This window comes from Lagenorhynchus albirostris, chromosome 13 (assembly GCF_949774975.1).
Source record: "Lagenorhynchus albirostris chromosome 13, mLagAlb1.1, whole genome shotgun sequence".
NCBI lineage: Eukaryota > Metazoa > Chordata > Mammalia > Artiodactyla > Delphinidae > Lagenorhynchus > Lagenorhynchus albirostris.
The window spans coordinates 53,593,566-53,617,128 of record NC_083107.1 but is presented as its reverse complement, the minus strand read 5'-3'; the positions used below and the strand labels follow the sequence as shown (position 1 = coordinate 53,617,128).

At 36.0% G+C, this 23,563-nt stretch overlaps 1 protein-coding gene across 1 annotated transcript in view; it reads right to left on the bottom strand.

Moving 5' to 3' along the window:
- The window catches only part of PREPL (prolyl endopeptidase like), a 57,040-nt gene that overhangs the window by 15,758 nt on the left and 17,719 nt on the right, over positions 1 to 23,563 (bottom strand). The window contains exons 2-7 of the mRNA XM_060169857.1: positions 12,279 to 12,401; positions 10,974 to 11,040; positions 10,191 to 10,397; positions 8,853 to 8,988; positions 3,257 to 3,473; positions 2,447 to 2,632 (exon numbers count right to left, since the gene is read on the bottom strand). Of these exons, the coding sequence (XP_060025840.1) occupies positions 2,447 to 2,632; positions 3,257 to 3,473; positions 8,853 to 8,988; positions 10,191 to 10,397; positions 10,974 to 11,040; positions 12,279 to 12,353 (888 nt within the window). The 5' untranslated portion in view covers positions 12,354 to 12,401. The remainder of the gene's footprint in view (positions 1 to 2,446; positions 2,633 to 3,256; positions 3,474 to 8,852; positions 8,989 to 10,190; positions 10,398 to 10,973; positions 11,041 to 12,278; positions 12,402 to 23,563) is intronic.

Below are 23,563 nucleotides of genomic sequence, written 5' to 3'. Positions count from 1 at the left end.
CATTTCCTATTGAGATAAGCCTGCAGTATCATCTATGTATATTAATGAACAGAGCCTGAGAAGAATTATAAGCTGGCCAGGTGATATGCCGATATTCCTTGAGATATTTGACAGAAACAGGTTTAGTTTAAGCATTCTACCAGCTAACCACAGTCATTTCATCAAAAGAATGATTAAGACATACATGCTGAAAGAAAATCAGCCCAAGCATGCAGGCTGCTCCAGATGAATTGATGTTAGCACAAAGCAAAACATTTCCTAATTTGCTTTAATTAAATATCACAACCAAATAATATATCATAACTAAAAACATCACCAGGAAATACTGATGACATGATGACCAAGGATATGAGGCAATATATTACAGGCTTCACATTTTCTATTGCTGAGATTGAGTTTATAAAGCTCTTTTAGTCAAGTGCGCACTGGGCAGAGATGTTACATACAGAAATACTTTATAATCCACTCACAGTATGGCTTACAGATGTCCTTTGTATATAGCACTGTCTGTGCATATTAATCAGTGTTATCCAGTTCATAAAAAGGCTCTTATCTATAGAATTCTCTTTAACTAGCACCTGGTATATCATATAGTATTTGATTCCATGTGATGATGACTCAGAACATCATACTCATATCATAATAGGTACTACAGGTTGGGAAAGGTCAAGGAATAAAGAAATAGAGGATACAGAATAAAGGAAAGACATGATGTTTGTGTTAATGGAAATTAAAACAATGGAAACTGAGGCATATCTTAAAAATATAAAAAATATAAAAGGCCATATTTACTTAGAAATCACATCTTAGCAAAGTCTCATGACATTCCTAATTCTGAAAGAATTTTGTTATAATAAATGCATCGCTAGAAATTAGATATTTTCTCCCATCCCTATTCCTATAAACTACAATAAGAACAGATGCTCTGCCAGTTTCTGGATTGAAGATGTCTGAATTTGGCATCAATTAGCAAGTGAAAAGACACACTTTTGAATTCAGTAGATGAAAGCAGTAACAAAATTGCTGGAGTTAAAAATCACCATTTTTGTTTTAGGACATTTATACAGCCTTCTAAGGCACAAGACATTACATTTGATAATTTGATAATTTGATTTCATGAAGTAGATGGAAAATTTTGCTTGTTTTATTTAGGCCCTAGTTATTTCTTATTTATACCACTGTAACAATCTCAAAACTAACCTCTATGCCGCTTATCTCTTGGTGCTTTGGTGTACTCTAACACGGCTGCCCGATAACCTCATGAAGTACAGCTTGACTCCTTAAATTATTCCCCTGTCCGCACACTTCACATGTTCCCCTCTTCATAATTTACGCATAAATTCACCACCTTGACAGTCAGAGAATGTCAAATCATAGCTTCATCACCTAGAAATTTATTCTGCTTCAATAAAAATGAATTATTAGCAGTTTCCTGAACATTTTCTGAACTTCTCCAGCTTAGAGCTTCATTTGATGGACTTTCTCAGCCTAGAATACCATTCCCTTCCCCACCCATCAAAATCCTATCTATCCTCTTTGGTTTATCTCAAATTCTACTTCTCCTCAAAGCTTTCCTGGGCCCTCTTCCTTTCCTTTGGACCTCACAGCACATTTTATGTTTCTGATCCCACTTATTTAAACCCATCTTATACTTGATCTTTGTGTACTAGTCTAATCTCATGATAAACTGTATTCTCCTTAAGGCCTGATATTTTGTCCTACTATCTTTCCATTCCAGAGCGCCCAATACAGTACTTTGCACACAGAAATTTGATAAACATCCAGTGAATTTACTGGAATTGCATTTTAACAAAAATTGTGATAGTAGTACAGATGGGGAGGTACAAGTGGTCTGTTTGCTGGTCACACAACTCCATATCAAGCAAAACAGAGGGCTCTCTTCTTCTCTTCAGTGCATGCTATCTAAAGTCACATATTAATGCTGCCTTAAAACTGGGCAGTAACGTTACCGTTCACCAGTTTTAGCAATAAAATTGGCAAAGAGATGATGAAGACATGAGAATGCAGTGGCAGAAACATAGTAGCAGAAACACAGTGGGTATGACTACTATCCCCACTGGGGGTGTGGGATGGGAACAGGAGGCAGTGGTTAGGCACCAGCTGCCAAGTTGGCCTCAGTTATTACTATATCTAATTGTAGAAACATGTGATATAGAGATAAGCAGAAAGAGAAATATAATGGCACTTTACCTCTGAAATTCATGCTATAAGACAGTATTTTTAAGTAAAAGTGCACAAAATGGAAGGTCCTCTAAGTAATTCTAAAACAAACCTCCTAAACCTGATAAAGACCCAATATGCTAAATTCCATTTAAATTAATTTCCTTTTAAGAAAAAGTATATTGGTATTATTCAAAATTTGATATTCTGTTAATAAACTGCATATATTTTGACTAATGTATTATCTTTCGAAAATTAAACATACCTTTAGAGACCGAACTGAATCGTCAGCCAGACCAATCACATTAACATAAAGTAGATTGCTATGCTTCAGGAATAGAACACAGTGATCCTTAAACATGTCCAGGTCTACAACTTTGGTATTTCTCTTCATTGTGAAAAATAAATCCCAATTCATAATAGCAGGGGTATCAGCTGCTGTTCTCATTAGCTGTGTGGAACAAAATTAGAAGAGATCTAGGTACCAGAACATGATTACTACTGCATCCAGAAATGAAACCACTGAAAACCAGACCATACTCGTCTTCACTGTTTTATGAAGAGCTGAAGGAACTAACTCTGCATCAGGGCTGAAGTGTGAACATCACCGTATGAATGAGCCCAGGCTAGCCTGCTGGGTGGGTATAGCCCAGTGCTTAGCTGACTGGTCAACCAATGGACATTTGAGTGAGAGTACTGACAGCTAGTTGACTGTGGAACTATCAATGAGCCTAGCCAAAACCAGTAAAAGAACTGCCTGAGATCAATCCAAACTGCTGACTCACAAAATCATAAGCTTAGAAAAGTTTTTTAAGCCACTAAGTTTGGCTTTGATAACTAATATATTCAGGATAGAGTATGTTTTCATTTACTAACCTTTTTAGGTACAATTAAAATATGAAGAGGTATTAGCTCTAAGGGAAGAGAAAGGGGATTGGTTCTACATAGGAAGATAGCATTAGTTTTTACAATACCCAAAGCTTACAAAACAATAAACTTTTAGAGCAAGAAATGTTGATGTTAGTGTAACACTCCCAAAGAGCCTAAATGGGGACCAGGAGGATACAGGATTTACCTTGAATTCTGTAGGCTCGCCAACATTAGTGAGAATGTATAATTCATCATCTCTGTGTTCTACGTAGTAAAGGACCCCGTGTATTCGCTTCTGGATAAGTACTGGTGGGTCCCAAGGGCTCATGCCATCTATCAACCACACCTCTGAAGTGGTCTTGTTCATAATATTCATGGTGAGAAAACGACTGTCTTTTGTAAGATAAAGGAAAATAAAAAAGCTGCATAGAAGAAAGAGGGAGAGAGAGATACGAAAACCCAATAAATTTCAAATGCAGGCTATCTTGTTAATGACAATATCTCACTGGTGTTCAGTATATATATTAATTTATAATGCAGATAGAAAATAAAAACTCCTTAGTGAATACTGCTTATAAAAACTGGCTATTATATCTCTCATTTCCTCCCCAAAGGCATTCAAAATAATTTTTCTCTAACATTTTATTATAAAAAATTTTCAAACATACAGTAAAGATGAAAGAAATGTAAGGTAAATACCGATATACCTACCACTAAGATTCAATCATGGCTAACATTTTGTTATATTGTCTTTATCACATATCTATCAATCCATCTTTTTTTAAAAAATGCATTTCAAGGTAAACTACAGACATCATCTAACTCTCAATCACATTACAACAAAACAAACAATAGGAAGAAAAACCCTCACAATCTCACTAACCTAACACATTTTTTAAATTAACTATTTTAATTTTTCGATTTTTCCTTCTAAGGCTTAATTGTATCTTATACATGTCTTTTTTGTGTGTGTGTGGTATGCGGGCCTCTCACTGCTGTGGCCTCTCCCATTGCAGAGCACAGGCTCCGGATGCGCAGGCTCAGCGGCCATGGCTCATGGGCCCAGCCGCTCTGCGGCACGTGGGATCCTCCCGGACCAGGGCACGAACCCGTGTCCCCTGCATCGGCAGGCGGACTCCCAACCACTGCGCCACCAGGGAAGTCCTATACATGTCTTTAAATAGATGTAGTTATTTAAAAAATATAGATGCAATTCTGGCTTCTGCATTTAGGATTTTTTTTTTTTTTTTTTAATTGGCTGCGCTGTGCGGCACATGGGATCTCAGTTCCCCAACCAGGGATAGAACCTGCGCCCGCTGCAGTGGAAGTGCAGAGTCTTAAGCACTGGACTGCCAGGGAAGTCCCTGCATTTCTTCTTACACATATTATCATCTTCCCCTACATTAGTTATACAGTCTGTGATCATTATTTTTAATGGCTACATAATATTCTATCGAGTTGAATTATCATAATTCTTAAAAATGTAGATTTTAATGTTTCATTGTAATAAATATAAAAGGGAATATGTCATGAAGACAGTTTCCCTCTCCCTAACTTAAAAAATAAATTAATTTGGTTGTGCTGGGTCTTCTTAGTTGTGGCTGGTGGGCTCCTTAGTTGCGGCTGGTGGGCTCCTTAGTTGCGACTCACTGGCTCCTTTAGTTGTGGCATGTGTGCTCCCTAGTTGCAGCCAGTGGGTTCCCTAGATGCAGCAGGCAGGCTCCTCAGCTGAGGCTTGCCGCCTCCTTAGTTGTGGCATGAGAACTCCCATCTGCGGCATGCATGCGGACCTAGCTCCCCACCCAGGGAACGAACCTGGGCCCTCTGCATTGGGAGTGCAGAGTCTTAACCACTGCACAACCAGGGAAGTCCCTCTTTCCAACTTTTATAGTTATTTCCTTAGGATAAATTCTTAGTAACAGAAATACTGTTTTAATGATTAAGTATTTTTATGATTCTTGATCAATATAATCAAATACTATCCCAAGAGCATTACACTAATTCATATTGACACACTGGATGCCTTTAAATATTCTACCTACATGTTTCCTTATTACAAAAGTAATTCATACTGAAAATACTAAAGAATATAAAGAAGGATGATAACCCTGAATTCCACTCCCCAGAGATAAGCATTTTGGTAAAATTCTTTTGTACTGGATTACATTACCATGTTTGTCAATTTTATTTCTTTGCAGTGTGTCCATTTTAAACTTGGTGATGTAGTTTACATTATTGGTCTATAACCATCTCTTTATAAATTAAGGACATTAACTTGTCCTTTTGGTTGAAAATACTTTCTCCCATTTTGTCATATGGATTTTTTTTTCATCTTTATTGGAGTATAATTGCTTTACAATGGTGTGTTAGTTTCTGCTTCATAACAAAGTGAATCAGTCACACACACATATGTGTCATATGGATTTTAATTTATTTGTTTACAATAGTTTCTGACATAAGAGTCTAATATTTTAGATAATCAAGAATATTGGTACTAACCCTTGTAATTTCTTCTATTGATTTTATGCTCTGGAAATATTTCAACCAAGCTGAGTGAAATACATATATTTTCACCTAGGGTTTTTTTTTTTTTGATGGTTTTATTTTTACCAATAGATCCTTTAAATCTTTTAGTAATGTACGCTAATGTACAAAGCGATGAAAATTATTTTCGTCCAAATATTCAATATTCACATTCTAGGGTCTGTTTTAGGGTTATCCTGGTCTCTTTTATTGGTCTGTCAATTTGTATTATTTTAACTGTTGTGCCTTCACATGTTTTAATATATTGTTGTAAGGCAGATCCCCTGCCCTATCTTACTCTTTATTTTCAACACTTCTTTTGCTACTTTTATCTACTTATTTATGTGTAATGATGACACAGGTAATCAAAAGATAAATTACTCAGTCAATTATCTGGCAGACATGTGGTTACAGGGAAGTGAGAACACAAGCATCTCTGTAAGTAACAGTTTTCTTAGAAAGAGAAGTAAAGTTGTGGTAACTACCAAGCAAAAACCTACAGTAGATACACAAAATATAAAAAGAAGGGAATCAAACTATATAGCACCATGGAAAATCATCAATTCATTAAGGAAGACAGTAGGAAAGGAAGAACTGGGAACTATTGATCCAAAGCAGCTAGAAAACATGAAAAAGATGGCATTAGTAAGTCTTTAGCTGTTATAAATTACTCTAAATGTAAATGAATTAAATTCTCCAATCAAAAGGCAAGAAGTGGCTGAGCAGATAAAAAAAGAACTAACTATATGCTGCCTACAGTAAGAGATTCATTTCAGTTTCATGGACATACATAGGGTCAAAATAAAGAAAAAGACATTCCACACAAGTAGAAACCAAGAGGGAGCAAGGGTAGCTATACTTGTATCAGACAAAATAGACCTTAACTCAAAAGCTCTAACAAGAGATAAAGAAGGCCACTACATAATGACAAAGGTGTCAATTCATCAAGAAGATTTATAACAAGCATAAATATATATGCACTCGACAGCAGAACCCTCAAATATATTAAGCAAATATTAACAGATCTGAAAGGAAAATAGACAACATAATAATAGTAGGGGACTTTAGTAGCCCACTTTCAACAATGGATAGATCATCCAGGCAGAAAATCAGTAAGGAAACCTTGGACGTGAACTATACTTTAGAACAAATGGATCTAACAGACATATACAGAACATTCTGTCCAACAGCAAAAAAAAATAAAAATACCATTCTTCTCAAGTGGACCTGGAACATTCTCCAGGACAGATTATGTGTTAGGTCACAAAATAAGTCTTAACAGGAAAAAAACTGGAAAATTCACAAATATATGGAAATTAAACAATACACTCCTAAACAACCAAAGGGTCAAAGAAGAAATCAAAAGGGAAATAAAAAAAAAAACCTTGAAGTAAATGAAAATGGAAATACCACACACCAAAACCTAACGGATGCAGCAAAATCAGTTCTAATAGAGGCATTTATAGCAATAAACACTTACATTAAGAAAAAAGAAAAATCTCAAACGAACTTCACACCTCAAGAAACTAGAAAAAGAAGTAATTTTGGCTAACCTTACTTGTGAGAGCAGAATACTGAAACCTGGGGATCAAAGCAAACACAGTAAAAAAAACAGCTCAGTCTTAGAAGTTCTACGAAGACCTTTATTACATTTTCTCTACTGGTATGCTGCTTTTCCCTCTTGGTCCTTCCCTTTGGATTAGGGCTGTTAAGTAGAGTTGACCCTTGAACAACATGGATTTGAACTGGTGGGGTCCACTTATACACAGATTTTTCTCAATAAATACATACCACACTACCACACCATCTGCGGTTGGTTGAATACTCTGATATGGAACAGTGGTTAAAGAGAATACTCTGATATGGAACAGTGGATAAAGATATGGAACAGTGGATAAAGAGGGTCAACCGTAAAGTTACAGGTGGATTTTCAACCACACGGGAGTCAGTGCTCCTAACCCCCAGTTGTTCAAGGGTCAACTGTATTCAGAATCGACTAACTAATCTGTGCTTTAGAGATCAGATGCCAAACTAGGTTTAAACATACTTAATTATGGTTAATTCTTTTTGGGGTAGAAGAAGCATACTAGAAGCCAAAAATCAAGAATCTTAAATGTATGTGTAACTCAATCTTAGAACTTAGGATAGTAACAACATATGGCAATTAAGTACCTTATTCAAGGGTATGACTCACAGGGTCAATTTTGAGTTTTATTCACAAGATGTGAAATGGTTCACAATCATAAGTCATTGATACAATGTAATAAATTACTAGCTTAAACTGTCATCTCCAAAAGATATCCTTGACAAATGACACATAAAGTAGTGGATCGTATGAATAGCTGGTTCTAGTAAATTCTCATTAAAACAATCATCATCAGAAAAAAGCAATGACAGCATTACTGAACCCAGAATGTTAGTTCTATGGGTTGGAATAATACAATTTCTCCAGACCTCAAGTTCTTTATATAAACTGGGTGTTGTATAAGATTTTCTTTAAGGTCCTTGTCAGCTCTGAGATTTTATTAAGTGAAGGGTTACTTTTCTTGTTTGGGTATCAATTTTACTGTCATAGATTTGGTGTTACAGATAATTTTTCTCTCTTGCAAAATCTGTTCAGACATTGTCCAAATTATACTGTAAGAGGTGACAGGACCCTGGTGTTAAGAAATAATTTATCATAAATCATTTGGAAAAGTGTATCTGGGTAAGAGTTAAGGGATTTTGCCAGATAAATTTATTATCATTTCCTCCCAAGCATGGTTAAGTGGTAATATGAGGCATAAGTCCTGAAGCAAAAAGAATTAGCTTTAAGGAGGAATTACCAAAGTATTGGGGAAAGTAAAATTTAAAGACCAATGTATATCATGGTTCAAAGCAAGCAATTTAAAATTCAGGTAACCTATATGAAATAAATGGTGAATTCTGTGTAACTGGAACCAAGGTTATTCTAGTTACGACTTACAAGAGATTCATAATTGCTGCATGGAAACCATATTAAATGTTTAATTAACAACTCCTCTCATGTGTCAGTACAGAAAGAATGTTAGTGACTCAGCATTTGAATCTAATGATATATTTGTGTTCACTCTGAAGTTTGAATGTAACTAATTTCCAATTTTGAATCTAAACCACTTATAAAAGAATGCTTATGCTCCTCTTAGCCTTATTATATCTGATTCCAGCCAAAATCAATGTTTTAAGTCAACCAAAAGCAGCACTTTAGATAACTAGAGAAATATTCTGAAGAAAAAGACTTAATTGCATTGTTTTAGTACCTTGGGTCTTTTTCTGTGTAAAAACGTTCATTACGTCTGTTATCACCAAAAGTGGCTCGATATACATCATGACAGCGAAGGTTCCTCTGGAAGGTGTAGAATAAAACATCTTCACCTTCTTCATCCTTTACCCATTCTAAAAGAAAATAATTAAAGAATTATATATATCCACCTATTTACAGTTTAAAAAAAAAAGGCACAGTGCATTCTAATTTTGAGTGCCAAATAGAAGAGATGTGCAAGTTTATCCCTGGAAATCTAAATCTAACATAGGTTTGACTATGTCTAACCCCGTTATTTATAAGCCAGAGATATTTCCAGAGAATAAGATACTACTACATCAATTCTAAGTTTTCAAGTAGTTATTAGTCTCAGGGTACTCAAGTTTCTAAATAAGAGATGAATATTCAATATTTAAGAAAGACTTTGGTAAAGTCACATTTGCTTTCAGGAGATGAATTATGTTTAGATCTACAACTTCTAAATTTGAGGAAATTTTGGACCATTTTCTCTCATGCCTAAATGTTTTCTGCCTGTTTTCAAGCCACAGGATATCTCAAACTACCAAATATGGTGTTTTCTAGATCTTACCAAAGGCTGTCAATGAAAGTTTTCACACAATTACATCATGACTGCCACCTGGCTGACAGTGACTGTAAGACATTATTGTATAGTATGCATTCTGATTTTAGAGAGGTTAAAATGTACAAGAGGTATGCCTTAGAATCAATTAGATACGGTATAATTTCTATTCACTGCAAAAGCATTTAGTTATTAAACAATGGGGACATTTATGGCAGAAAATAAAAAGGAAGGATAAAGTATAAACATATATATCACTCAGTGATAAATGATAAAATTTAAAGTTGGTTCTATTGGTAAAAATATCGTAGCTTTTATTAAATAAGTTAGTTCATCGTGTTCCAGAGTTCCTTGGTAGTGACCCTGGGCAATGTGCTATAATGGCTTAACAAGATGATGTGAAATGAAAAAATCATACCCAAGCTTAAAGTTGAATAAAATATTGAGACAATTTATGTGAAAATGTACTCTAAATAATAGCAAAGAATTACTGATATATTAACATATACTGTATAACCTGGACTCCGATTACAATACTTTTAAAAACATGAGCATGAATTTGGATATTTAACTAAAGAAGGGAAGGTCTCCTGAATAAGAGGCACAGAGGAAGGTATGGAGTCCACAGGGATAAACAGGTCAGGCATTCATCCTCTCATTCACTCACGTGAGCAAGTAAAAATGTTTGCAAAGTGTGGACAATCCTCTTTACTGTTGCCTTTTCAATGTAGAAGACTGTTTTGGTTGGTGGCTTACCAAAACTGGACACATTTGGGAAAGAAGCTTCCATTACAGGTTGATCACTGAGCTTCACAACTACACAGGTAGATGCTTCAGAATCTTCAGTTCTTATCTTGGCAGCTACATATTTTTCATCAGGAGCAACTCTGATACAATCAATGAAGGGTTGCTCTAATTTAAGTTCCTCCAAATTGAACAAAACTTCATAATTATCATTGTCTGCTGCATAAAGAAAAGGATAAAGGAGATAATTCCACAAAATATACTTCAAAAAATTTTAAACGGTATTTCAATGTTTTAAACTAGCATTCCGCTTCTGTAAGAGGCTACGTTTTGGCATCTTTGAACACTGACAGCAGTTTGATGTGTACAGAAAATGGCATTAGTATTTAATACTACCCTACGCTATTCAATATTATTCAATGCATCAACCTATGTGATGTTACTTGATAGTTATAGTCTAATATTTGTAGACCATATAGAACCTAGAAAAGTAAGAAAACGTTAAGTGACCCTGAATAGTCTATATAGTGCCTAGCACAGTATCCAGGATTTGGTAGATGCTCAAAAAATGCTGGTTCCCACCTCCATTCTCTCTGCCAAAGCTTTTGAATGTAGCTGTTAATTATATCTTAGGTAAACCCAGAAATTAAAAAACTACTCATTTAAAAAAAGAGAAAAAAATCAGAAATTAAAAACATATTTTCTATACCTTTGAAAAATCAATACCAAATTTCCAATGAAAAATGTGAAACTTGAAAAATCAGATATTTCTTAAAAGGAAAAACTGTTTTGTACCTTCTTCATCTTTGGAACGAACCAAACAGCAGCCCTCTTGATAATAAACAAAACCACCATGTTTAATCTGACAATGAAAAGAAACAAATGGTTTATTTAATTACAATTTATTCAATAATTTAAAAACAATTTAAGTAATTGTTCAGTGATCTGACTAGTCAAGATGAAGAAATGAGATCTTTTATAAGCAAACGTGTTGCAGTCTATGAATGAACATATAAAAAATACAAAATGAATCACAATATAGTGATTAAAATATGGTTTTCATATGTTTACAATCAATCACTGGAGGAGTTTCTAATACATAAATGTAAGAGGCAACAAAGAGAAGGCATTAACGAAACCTACGTCAGTTATGACTGTACAAACCACTTTAGCTTTACTTCTGGAACATCTGACAATTAACGAGATCAAGTGGCATCTTTAAGATAATCCAAAATGATGCAGATGTGGAAACTGTGACTTAGACTAGTCTGAAAACCCAGTCAATTACTTTCTGAGAGTCTTTCCTTTAAAATATGCTGTCACTGCCAATTGTCCACGGTTTGATCTGATTTTACACAAAGCATCTCACCCTCTGTGAGGGTGATAGAGACAATTTAAGATTGAAAGACTATTACCAATATATGAATCATGCTCTTGTCTAATTCCTACATATTAAATGCAACTGACTGATATGATTTCAGGTAACTTAAGACAATTACTACTTGCTAGTTAGTGGCATAATCTGAATCTGGAATTCCTCATCCTTAACCTATTGCTATTTCCATTCTAGTACGTATGTAATTTTCATTCATAAGCTGTGGTTCTGTTTTCCAATCTTACCGAAAAATTTTCAACATGCATGTTCAATCTGTTTCAACTGAATATTTATGACTGTGGTAAACACAAAACAGTCAAGCAAATACTTGGATTTCATGGTATTGTACTATTTAAAGTGAATTTTCTTTTATTAAAAAAAGGACAGATAGAACAATCAAATAATTTTCAAGTAATAAAACATTATGAGTTAGTTTCATTTTGAACTTCTCCTTGGGAGTATTTAAAAAATTTAAAAACAGAATTGTTTTTTTCCAAAAACCAGAATTAACATTATATGCTTGGAAATTCATCTTGGCTTTGATCTTTATAATTTATTTAAAGGACCATACTCAGCTTACTCTTTGTTCTTTAAGTTTTTCAGCATATTTTAAAGGCCAAAAGCAGTGTAATTTTGATGTGGGATTATGTTTATAAATCACAAGGTATTTTATTTGTATCCTGACTGGTAATATCAGATTTAAAAAAAAAGATATGATATCCTACCTCTGCATTGATGATTTCGTATTCTTCTTGTGGCTGTGTTTCTAATTTTGTTCTCACTTTTTCAAATGCATCCATGTTTTCTGAGAGGGATTTTTTGTTTTCTTGTTTAATAGGCAAAAATTCCTGGAAAAAGTTTTATCAGTATGATCATAATATTTCAACTAGGGAGAAAACCTTTGCTTTTTAAAGGTAATTCTTATTTCCTTTTCATTCAAGTACTACAACGTTAGGTCTATACCTATGAAATAATATGCATTTCACAGATCTTAAATGTTTCATAAGCTCAATAAATTATTTCCTCTTTTTCATTTAAAAATGTAAACAAGTAAGGTGGATACTTGATGACTATACTATTAATTCAAATGGCTAAGTCCTTAAGATGCAGTAGTACTAAGAAGCGCTGGAAAGTCTTCAGAAATATTATGAGAAAGCAGTAAAGGAAATCCTATGAACATTTACATATTTAATAGCCAGGTGTGAGAAATAAAAGTCTACTGAGTTTTATAAAGTACTGAACTACCTCCTAAAAAGGGGAAAATGTCAAAGGGAGAGGAAGACATTATCATTATTAATAAATGTTCACTATTATTTTATTCACAGCAAGAGTTATGACAAAAAGTTTTTCGTACTTTATATCTTCATTAGCCATAATTTTTCTTCTCATGGAGATAAGGAATCCTCCGCATAGAACTGTTTATTAGCTCAAAAGGCAAATTAATGCTTTATAAAACAGAGCTTCTCTTTGAGGTTAAAAAAATATATATATACTCATCTTCAAAAAGGAAAAATAATGGAAAATTAACAAGTAGAGATATAGGTGAAAGCTAAAATAAAGCACTCAGTGTCTTATTAGGAGTATCTGATAAGCTAACAGCTTAAGTAAGTTGATCTCTGGTAAGCATATAAATATCATATGATTTATTAAAATCTGGATAAGGCAAAACCTTAGTTGTCAAATTAAAAAAAGGGTTGAGGGGCTTCCCTGGTGGCGCAGCGGTTGAGAGTCCGCCTGCCAATGCAGGGGACACGGGTTCGTGCCCTGGTCCGGGAAGATCCCACATGCCACGGAGTGCTAGGCTCGTGAGCCATGGCTGCTCAGCCTGCGTGTCCGGAGCCTGTGCTCCGCAACGGGAGAGGCCACAACAGTGAGAGGCCCGCGTACCGCAAAAAGAAGAAAAATAAATAAATAAAGGGTTGAATAATTCAACACTCCACAGGTTTCCCTTGCTTAAGGAAAATAATTCTAGCCAAGATTTTAAATGTTAGCTTTCTGCCAAAGATGACAACTGTAGTGATTTGTGCCAGAAAGAGCACTAAGCCTTTGGTTAGGACCTGCAACAGCTGGTAAATATTTATTGCATAAGGGTATCCATGATACTTTACCAACAGTGTAGAGAATGTAAGCTATAAATACAGTTTATATCACAAGGAGTTTACAGTCTAAAATTAAACACAAGAATAAAACAGAAAAATCACCAAAGCAAATTAAATGAAAAAATAATCATTCACAAAGTTTTTTAGAGTTTTTGAGATGCTTTATGATTTGGACTAGATTCACATTACCAACAATGGCTATTACAGTAGTCTAAATCATTCAGTCTCTACTTCAATAATAAAATTAATATGATTAATGATTTGAAATTCAAATTCTAAAGGCTCATTTTTTTTTTTAGTATTTCTACAAAATCTAGTGTTAACCTTTAGTGAGGCAAAATATCTATACCAATAATTTCCTATTATCAACCAAGGCACAAATCAGAAGATCACTAGAAATCTATCTTGAAACTAGAACTTAGTGGTAGAAGCTACCTTTTCATATCCAGATATATGCTTATCTAGTCTGTTAATTCCTATTAGAACTTTTGAAGTACAGTCAGGATGGCTATGAAGAGAGTATCTCTTTCTACTACCTTGCAGCTCCTAGCACATTGTAGGTGAGGAGCTGGGCTCTGTGGTACGTGGGCCTCTCACCGTTGTGGCCTCTCCCGTTGCGGAGCACAGGCTCTGGACACGCAGGCTCAGCGGCCATGGCTCATGGGCCTAGCCGTTCCGCGGCATGTGGGATCTTCCCGGACCGGGGCACGAACCCGTGTCCCCTGCATTGGCAGGCGGACTCTCAACCACTGCGCCACCAGGGAAGCCCGGCTCTGCCACTTTTAAACACCCATTCTTATTGAGAGCCATGGCCAATGCCAGGCTAAGGCAACAGGGCTGGGCCCAATATCTATCCTCCTAAACTTATTTTACACTCTTGATTAACCTTTTTCTGTGTCACAAATCCAAATAAACTGAGCTTACGTGAACCAAAATAACCCTGAAAGCAATAGGATTTTTAATTGCCTTAATAAAATGGAAGTAGAATTCGAGAGTTTTGTAAGTAATTCCTCAAAAGGAATTACTTCCAGGGAAACTGAGATTTTATATAATAATCTTAAAGTACTCCAAATTGGTTTTGGTTTAAGTTCTGTCGCCAAGAATACCCACTGGGTGTTTTAAGCTTTCATTTCAATGCCAGCTAGCATTACCATCAGGGTATGCAGCTAAACCTATCCATTTTAGCCAAGTATCTTAATGCAGGGGTTCCCAACCTCTGGGCTGCGAACTGGTACCTGTCTGTGGCCTGCTAGGAAGTGGGCCACACAGCCGGAGGTGAGCGACAGGCGAGCGAGCAAAGCTTCATCTGCTGCTCCCCATCGCTCGCATTAGCACCTGAACCATCCCCCCATCCCCCGTCCATGCAAAAACTGTCTTCCACAAAACTGGTCCCTGGTGCCAAAAAGATTGGGGAACACTGTCTTAATACATGAATAGTCTATTGGTTTTAAGGGAATATACTACCTAAAGAAGCTGAGGTGAGGAGAGCTTTAAATTTTAAGAAAGTTACATGTACAGTATCACTCAATTAGTGGAAAAAAGAAGCATTCCTTCCCACCTTCTGGGTGGCCCACCACAAAACCATTTTACAACGGAAACTCGTAAGACAAGAGAATGGAATATGTAAACTTCACATTTTATTAATTTATTTTTTGGCTACACTACGTGGCATGCAGGATCTTAGTTCCCCAACCAGGGATCAAACCTGTGCCCCCTACAGTGGAGGCATGGAGTCAACCACTGGACTGCCAGGAAAGTCTCTGTAAACTTTATTACAGCAAATAATAATGAACTCTAAAACCAGAAAATAGCACAACAGAAGAACAGTGGGCAGCTTTTAGTCAAGATGGTGCCATTAATTAAAGGCTCATTCCAGGTCTGGGGCAGGGAGAGTAAAAAGTAGGCTTAGGTCATTTGTGTCAGAAAGCAAGAAGTGTTCAAAGGTTCATGGAGATGTGTCAAAAGAACACAAAGGCCAGTTTAAAGGGGTTCCTACTAGCCACATCTGGGACAGTTTGAGCATCAAAAACAATAATGACTGTAATTGATTATAATAAACTGAAAAAAAAAACAACAATTTAAAAAGAAGCAAAAAACAAAACAGACACCTAACTAAAATAAAAAAAATAAAAAGAGGGTACAAAAATAGGGGGAAACTCTTCTTAACAGAATACTCCCACCTAATAAATGTAGAAAGAATAACAGAAATAGAAAATCATTAGCAACCCCCAGTGAAACAAATGATTAGGGTAAAGATCATCCTTGGTTATTAAACTCATTAGATGAAATGATGTCAGGTAATAAAATATTTGCACAAAGTATTACCTTAAGTCTACTTAGTAACTGCAAAGGGAATAATGGCCTGTTAACAATGGAGAGAACTAGCAGTTATCACCTTAACTGAAATTGTCAAGCTTAGCACCATTAATAATGGGACAAGCTGAGATTATGTGTCTTCCTGAAATAATGTTAATATGAGACATTTCAATTTAAGACAGAAAAAAGAGAAGAGTAAACCTAAAGGAACTAGAAGAAAGGAAATAAAATTAATTTGTTTCAATTAAGTTGATACAGTAACTAACGAGAAGATCAACAAAATAAAAAAGTTGGTTCTTTTAAAAAATGTACTAAGGGGCTTCCCTGGTGGCACAGTGGTTGAAGAGTCCGCCTGCTGATGCAGGGGACGTGGGTTCGTGCCCCGGTTCGGGAGGATCCCACATGCTGTGGAGCAGCTGGGCCTGTGAGCCATGGCTGCTGAGCCTGTGCGTCCGGAGCCTGTGCTCCGCAACAGGAGAGGCCACAACAGTGAGAGGCCCGTGTATCGCAAAAAAAAAAAAAAAAAAAAAAAAGTACTAAGAAAGACATGTATAGCAAAACTGATTAAAAAAATGATAAAACATTACGAGTGAAAAAAATGGCATAATTACAGATATAGTAAAGATTATTAAAACTTAAAATAACATTCTTTATGTTAATATATTTGAAAACATGATAGAATGGATAATATTGAAGAAAATAAATTACCAAAACCAACTAAAAAAAAAGAAAAGCTGTATAAGCTAATAAATATCAAAGAAATTGATAACTAAGTGTTCCCTTCTTAAAAGAGACACAAAACCCAGATACTTTCAAAGGTAGCTTTCTCTAATCCTCAAGGAAAAGATAATCTCATATGTCAACTATTTAAGAAAAAAAATGCCAACTATTTAAAACTACTCAACTTATTTTATCACGCTAATATAACCCTGACACTAAAACTAGACAGTGACATTAGACAATTAAAAACCAATCTTACTGTAAAATATGGATTGAAAAAACTCTAAAATTCATAAATCAATGTATTTTTAAAAAGCACAAAATAAAAACAATAATAGTAACAATAAAATCCTATGTGACCAAGTTAAGATTTACCTTAAGAATGAAAGGATGGTTCAATGTTAGAAAAATCCATCAATCACAAATAAAGGAAATAAATCTTAGGCCCATTTCCATTAATGCAGAAAAAACCAGAAAATAATGCACTTAAAAAATGATAAAAACCTTAAATTAGGAATAGAGGAACTTCCTTGACTTAATAAATGATCTCTCTTTTTTTACACAAAACCATACTAATCATCTGTGAAACTCTTTTCAAGGCTCTTAATTATATTCATTTAAAATATCTAGTTATATTTGCTGCTTATTTTCTTATTCAAAAAGTGACTGTTAAATGAAGGAAACTAATTGTTTCCAATGCTCCCTGCTTCTAATTTGTCTCCTTGAGCCCAGTAAGAGTTTTGCCCTTCTCATTCCACTGACTGCTCTTGTCAAGGTCACTGATGGCCAGAGATATTATGGGGGGGAGAGACAAGATGGCAGAGTAGAAAGATATGAGCTCACCTCTTCTTATGAAAACACCCAAATCACAACTAACTGCTGAACAACACTGACAAAAAATTCCTGGAACCTACCAAAAAAAAGATATCCTACATCCAAAGACAAAGAAGCCACAACGAGATAGTAGGAGGGGGGCAATCATGATAAATCAAATACCATACCCGACGGGTAGATGACCCACAAACTGGAAAATAATCATACCACAAAAGTTCTCCCACAGGGGCAAAAGTTCTGAGCCCCACATCAGGCTCACCAGCCTGGGCATCTGGCAAAGGGAGGAGGAGCCCCCAGAGAATCTGGCTTTGAAGGCCAGCAGGTTTTGATAGCAGGAATTCCACAGGACTAGGGGAAACAGAAACTGCACTCTTGGAGGGTGCACACAAAGTCTCATGTGCACCAGGACCAAGGGAAAAAATAAATGACCTCAAAAGAGCCTGGGCCAGACCTACTGGCTGGTATTGGAGGGTTTTCTGTGGAGGCAGGGGGTGGCTGTGGCTCACTGTGGGGACAAAGACACCGGCAGCAGTAGTTCTGGGGAGTACTCATTGGCGTGAGCCCTACTGGTGGCTGCAATTTTCTCACCAAGACCTGGCCCCACCCAACAGCCTGTAGGCTCCAGTGCTGGGATATGTCAGGTCAAACAACCAACAGGGCAGGAACACATCAGCAGACAGGCTGCTTAAAGTGTTCCTGAGCACAGAGCTTCCTGCTAAACATACCCCTTGACATGGCCCTGCCCACCAGAGGGACAAGACCCAGCCCCACCCACCAATGGGCAGGAACTAGTCCTTCCCACCAGGAAGGCTGGACAAGCCTCTTAGGCTCATCCACCAGCAGGCAGACAGCAGATACAAGAAGAACTACAATCCTGTAGCCTGTGGAACAGAAACCATAATCACAGAAAGTCAGACAAAATGACATGGCAGAGGAATATGTTCCAAATGAAGGAACGAGATAAAACCGCAGAAGAACATCTAAGTGAAGTGGAGATAGGCAATCTACCTGAAAAAGAGTTCAGAGTAATGATAGTAAAGATGATCCAAGATCATGGAAAAGGCACAGACTCAGAATATACAAGAAATGTTTAACAAAGAGAAGAACTAAAGAACAAACAAACAGAGATGAACAATAAAATAACTGAAATGAAAAATACACTTGAAGGAATCAATTGCAGAATAACTGAGGCAGAAGAACAGATAAGTGAGTTGGAAGACAGAATGGTGGAAATCACTGCTATGGAACAGAATAAAGAAAAAAGAATGAAAAGAAATGAGGACAGTCTAAGAGACCTCTGAGACAACATTAAAGGCACCAACATTCACATTATAGGGATCCCAGAAGAACAAGACAGAGAGAAGGGACCTGAGAAAATATCTGAAGAGATAACAGCTGAAAACTTCCCTAACGTGGGAAAGGAAACAGTCACTCAAGTCCAAGAAGCACAGAGAGTCCCAGGCAAGATAAACCGAAGGAGGAACATGCCGAGACACATAGTAATCAAACTGACAAAAATAAAGACAAAGAAAAAATAATAAAAGCAACAGGGAAGAGCAACAAATAACATACAAGAGAATTCTCATAAGGTTATCAGCTGATTTCTTAGCAGACACTCTGCAAGCCAGAAGGGAGTGGAGGATATATTTAAAGTGATGAAAGGGAAGAACCTACAACCAAGAATGCTCTAATCAGCAAGGCTCTCATTCAGATTCAATGGAGAAATCAAAAGCTTTATAGACAAGCAAAAGCTAAGAGAATTTGGCACCACCAGACCAGCTTTGCAACAAATGCTAAAGGAACTTCTCAAGGTGGAAAAGAAAAGGTTACAACTAGAAACAAGAAAATTAAGAATGGAAAAGCTCACTGGTAAAGGCAAACATACAGTAAAGGTAGGAAATGATCCACATACAAATATGATATCAAAACCAGCAATCGTGAGGAGAGTACAAATGCAGAATATTGGAAATGGATTTGAAATTAAAAGACCAGCAACTTAAAACAATCTAGTTTACATATAGACTGCTACATCAAAACCTCATGGTAACTGCAAACTGAAAATCTACAATAGATATACCACAAAAAAGAAAAAGGAATCCAAACACAACAGTAAAGTTAGTCATCAAATCACAAGAGAACAAAAGAGGAAGGGTCGAAAAAAGACCTACAAAAACAAATCCAAAACAATTAACAAAATGGCAATAAGAACATACATGTCGATAATTACTTTAAATGTAAATGGATTAAATGATCCAACAAAAGACAAAGACTGGCTAAATGGATACAAGAATAAGACCCATCTATATGCTGTCTACAAGAGATCCACTTCAGATCTAGGGACACATACAGACTGAAAGTGAGGAGATGGAAAAAGCTATCCCATGCAAATGGAAATAAAAGAATGCTGGAGTAGCAATACTCATATCAGACTAAATAGACTTTAAAATAAAGAATGTTACAAGAGACAAGGAAGGATACTACATAATGATCAAGGGATCAATCCAAGAAAAAGATATACCAATTATAAATATACATGCACCCAACATAGGAGCACCTCAATAAATAAGGCAACTGCTAACAGCTGTAAAAGAGGAAATCAACAGTAACACAATAGTGGGGGACTTTAACACCCCACTTTCATCAATGGACAGATGATCCAGACAGAAAATCAATAAGGAGACACAGGCCTTAAATGACACATTAGACCAGATGAACTTAATTGATATTTACAGAGCATTCCATCCAAAAGCAGCAGAATACACATTCTTCTCCAGTACCCATGGAACACTCTCCAGGACTGATCACACGGTGGGCCACAAAGTGAACCTTGGTAATTTAAGAAAACTGAAATTGTACCAAGAATCTTTTCCAACTACAATGCTAGGAAAAGAAAACTGTAAAACAAAACAAAACAAAAAACTGTAAAAAAGACAAACACGTGGAGACTAAACAATATGCTACTAAACAACTAATGGATCACTGAAGAAATCAAAGAGGAAATCAAAAAATACCTAGAGACAAATAAAAACAAAAGCATGCCAATCCAAAACCTATGGGACGCAACAAAAGCAGTCTTAAGAGAGAAGTTGATAGCAATAAAATCTTACCTCAGGAAACAAGAAAATCTCAAATAAACAACCTAACCTCACACCTAAAGCAAATAGAGAAAGAAGAACAAACAAAACTCAAAGTTAGTAAAAGAAATCATAAAGATCAGAGAATAAATAAATGAAATAGAGACAAAGAAAACAACAGAAAAGATCAATGAAACTAAAAGCTAGTTCTATGAAAAGATAAACAAAATTGATAAACCTTTAACCAGACTCCTCAAGAAAAAAAGGTAGAGGGCTCAAATCAATAAAATTAGAAATGAAAAAGGAGAAGTTACAATGGGCACCACAGAAATACAAGGGATCATAAGAGACTACTACAAGCAACTATATGCCAATAAAATGGACAACCTAGAAGAAATGGACAAATTCTTAGAAAGGTACAATCTCCCAAGACTGACCCAGGAAGAATGGAAAATATGAACAGACCAATCACAAGTAGTGAAATTGAAATCTGTGATTAAAATACTCCCAACTAACAAAAGTCCAGGACCAGATGGCTTCACAGGTGAATTCTATCAAACATTTAGAGAAGAGTTAACACCTATCCTTCTGAAACTCTTCCAAAAAACTGCAGAGGAAGGAACACTCCCAAACTCATTCTAGGAGGCCACCATCACCCTAATACCAAAATCAGACAAAGATAACACAAAAAAAGAAAATTACAGGCCAGTATCACTGATTAAGATAGATGCTAAAATCTTCAACAAAATATTTGCAAACTGAATCCAACGATATATTAAAAGGATCATACACCATGAAAAAGTGGGGTTTATCCCAGGGATGCAAGGATTTTTCAATATCCACAAAACAATCAGTATGACACACCACATCAACAAATTAAAGAATAAAAAACATATGATCATCTCAATAGAAAAAGCTTTTGACAAAATTCAACACCCATTTATGATAAGTCTCCAGAAAGTGGGTATAGAGAGAACATACTTCAACATAATAAAGGCCATATATGTCAAAACTATAGCTAATATCAAACTCAGTGGGGAAAAGCTGAAAGTATTTCCTCGAAGATCAGGAACAAGACAAAGATGTCCACTCTTGTCACTTTCATTCAACACAGTTTTGGAAGTCCTAGGCATGGCAATCAGAGAAGAAAAAGAAATACAAGGAATCCAAATCAGAAAAGAAGAAGTAAAACTGTCACTGTTGCAGATGACATGATGCTATCCATAGAAAATTCTGAATAAGCTACCAGAAAACTACTAGAGCTCATCAATGAATTCAGTAAAGTTGCAGGATACAAAATTAATACCTAGAAATCTACTGCATTTCTATGCAGTAACAACAAAAGATCAGAAAGAGAAATTAAAGAAACAATCCCATTTACTCTTGCATCAAAAATAATATATAGGAATAAACCTACCTAAGGAGACAAAAGATCTATAACCACATAACTATAGGACACTGATGAAAGAAATCGAAGATGACACAGATGGAAAGACACACCATGTTCTTAGATTTTAAGAATCAATACTGTCAAAATGACTATACTACCAAGGCAATCTACAGATTCAATGCAATCCCTATCAAATTACCAACGGTATTTTGCACAGAACTAGAAGAAATAATTTTAAAATTTGTATGGAGACACAAAAGACCCTGAATAGCCAAAGCAATCTTGAGAAAGAAAAACAGAGCTGGAGGAATCAGGCTTCCTGACTTCAAATTATACTGCAAAGCTACGGTAATCAAGACAGTATGGTACTGGCACAAAAACAGAAATATAGATCAATGGAACAGGATAGAAAGCCCAGAGATAAACCCATGCGCCGATGGTCAACTAATCTACAACAAAGGAGGAAAGACTACACAATGGAGAAAAGACAGTCTCTTCAATAAATAGTGCTGGGAAAACTGGACAGCTACATGTAAAAGAATGAGATTAGAACATTCTTTAACACCATACATAATAATAAACTCAAAATGGATTAAAGACCTAAATGTAACAGCAGATACTATAAAACTCTTAGAGGAAAACATAGGCAGAACACCCTTTGACATAAATCGCAGCAATATCTTTTTCAATCCATCTCCTAGAGTAATGGAAATAAAAACAAAAATAAACAAATGGGACCTAATTAAACTCAAAAGCTTTTGCACAGCAAAGGAAACCATAAACAAAACGAAAAGACAACCCACAGAATGGGAGAAAATATTTGCAAAGATGCGATCAACAAGGGATTAATCTCCAAACTTACAAACAGCTCATGTGGCTCAATATCAAAAAAACAAACAACCCAATCAAAAAATGGGCAGAAGACCTAAATAGACATTTCTCCAAAGACATACAGGTGGCCAAGAGGCACATGAAAAGATGCTCAACATCACTAATTATTAGAGAAATGCACACCAAAACTACAATGAGATATCACCTCACACCAGTCAGAATGGTCATCATCAAAAGTCTACAGGGCTTCCCGGAGATGGAAACAACCTAAGTGTCCATCATCGGATGAATGGATAAAGAAGATGTGGCACATATATACAATGGAATATTACTCAGCCATAAAAAGAGACGAAATTGAGCTATTTGTAATGAGGTGGATAGACCTAGAGTCTGTCATACAGAGTGAAGTAAGTCAGAAAGAGAGAGACAAATACCGTATGCTAACACATATATATGGAATTAAAAAAAAAATGTCATGAAAAACCTAGGGGTGAAACAGGAATAAAGACACAGACTTACTAGAGAATGGACTTGAGGTTATGGGGAGGGGGAAGGGTAAACGGTGACAAAGCGATAAAGAGGCATGGACATATATACACTACCAAACGTAAGGTAAATAGCTAGTGGGAAGCAGCCGCATAGCCCAGGGAGATCAGCTCGGTGCTTTGTGACCGCCTGGAGGGGTGGGATAGGGAGGGTGGGAGGGAGGGAGACGCAAGCGGGAAGAGATATGGGAATATATGTAT